The sequence below is a fragment of the Halyomorpha halys genome, unplaced genomic scaffold, assembly GCF_000696795.3.
Source record: "Halyomorpha halys isolate HHAL.00 unplaced genomic scaffold, Hhal_1.1 Scaffold1643.1, whole genome shotgun sequence".
Taxonomy (NCBI): domain Eukaryota; kingdom Metazoa; phylum Arthropoda; class Insecta; order Hemiptera; family Pentatomidae; genus Halyomorpha; species Halyomorpha halys.
In genome coordinates, this window is record NW_027113566.1 from 6,884 (window position 1) to 8,374 (window position 1,491).

A 1,491-nucleotide genomic window follows, 5' to 3' on the forward strand; every position below is an offset into this window, starting at 1 on the left:
GGAAAAAATAAAATAGGTTATTTATACATAACATTATGTTAAAGTTTCACAAAATACGTATTTTACGCGCGGGCTTTTGACCGGTATTATTGGTGTTTTAAACATCAGGACTATTCCTATAAATAATCGAGAACTCTAGAACTCTTATGGATACTACTAGAACTAAAAAAAAATTGAAATTTTTCAAGGATGGGGGGCCAACTTCACAGAGGTTTGATAAGGGTCTTTTTCAAGATAGTAAAAGGAATGTGTTTATCGAGTTCAATAAAATCGGTAAGTTAAACATTCTTTATTACCCTTTGAAAGGTAAAATGATTTTGATTTTTGAAGATTAATATGTTGTACTTCATTAGGAAGAATGCAGTACCTTCCAATCTTTTTTCCGATTACTCTGATAAAAAAACATACTATCTTAGTTTAATGTTTTAGGTAAATCAGAAAATGCAATGATATTTTTATTTCTTAAAATATATATTTATTCCTAGGAAATGGTTATCTTATCAGATAAGAAATAAGTTTTGACTTTTTCAATTAGTAAGATACTGGATTCTTACTAAGCTTGGTAGTATTGAAGCAGTAGGGTTTAGTTTGATATTATGTTAAAGTTTTGTTGGGACATTAAAATAAATTGATTTATTTCTTGTGTATTTGTTCTTCATATTTTGTTGTAGACTTTGTAATTTGTGTTTACATGTTAGTAATTTAAGTAAAGATATATTTTCAGATGATAAAAAAAAGTTTTGAATAAGACTATCAAATTTAAACTTTTATTAACAGTCCTTGTAAATTGTATCGCTTAACTATTTTTCCTGTGGTCCAAAGTTTAGATATGTTATAGTAATATCTTGCTCTAAATATCAGTCTTGCTTGTTTATTTAATTTCAGGTTTGAATATAAATGAAGAGATGGCAGATGAAACTGGATCTGCTTGTAAGTATCCTCTTTTCAAAACTTTTTAATGTTAGTTTCAGAAAAGCTTTAGTTTAGTAGCTCCAAAATGGCACTGGCACTTGAACTGGATTTATTAACAATCAAGATACATTCGTTCTGATATTGTATTTTGATCATATTTTTTGTCTTTGGGTCCAATAAGCTTTATTTATTACTAGCTGAACTGACAATGCTGTTCTTATTGATTATAAATAGCTTTAAACCTTTTCAAGACAACACAGTACATTTTGTTCCAAAAAAAAAACATTAATTTGGTTTAGCAGTTTATTAGTATTAGGTCACACAAAACTTTCTCATTAATACAAATATATTACAAAAAAATCTAGGGATAAAGGCATTGGAAAAATTAGGGTGACTAATTGTTTGAGTTTGTTTCAGTTTCGATGATTGGTTTCACAGAAGAGAAAAGACCACAGATTTATTACGGTGAGGATAATTTAAGGTATTACTTTATAAATGTTATGTCTGCGTGGGGGCTGGACCAATATTACATCAATCTAGAAAATAGCTGAGTATGTCTGAAAGCAGAGAGATTTAGTT

The 1,491-nt window shown here is 28.4% G+C and overlaps 1 protein-coding gene across 1 annotated transcript in view; it reads left to right on the plus strand.

The window, feature by feature from the left end:
- The first annotated feature begins 47 nt into the window (after positions 1-47).
- The window catches only part of LOC136796668 (gastrula zinc finger protein XlCGF57.1-like), an 8,034-nt gene continuing 6,590 nt past the window's right edge, over positions 48-1,491 (plus strand). The window contains exons 1-2 of the mRNA XM_067050999.1: positions 48-930; positions 1,330-1,377. Coding sequence (XP_066907100.1) covers positions 906-930; positions 1,330-1,377 — 73 coding nt within the window. The 5' untranslated portion in view covers positions 48-905. The remainder of the gene's footprint in view (positions 931-1,329; positions 1,378-1,491) is intronic.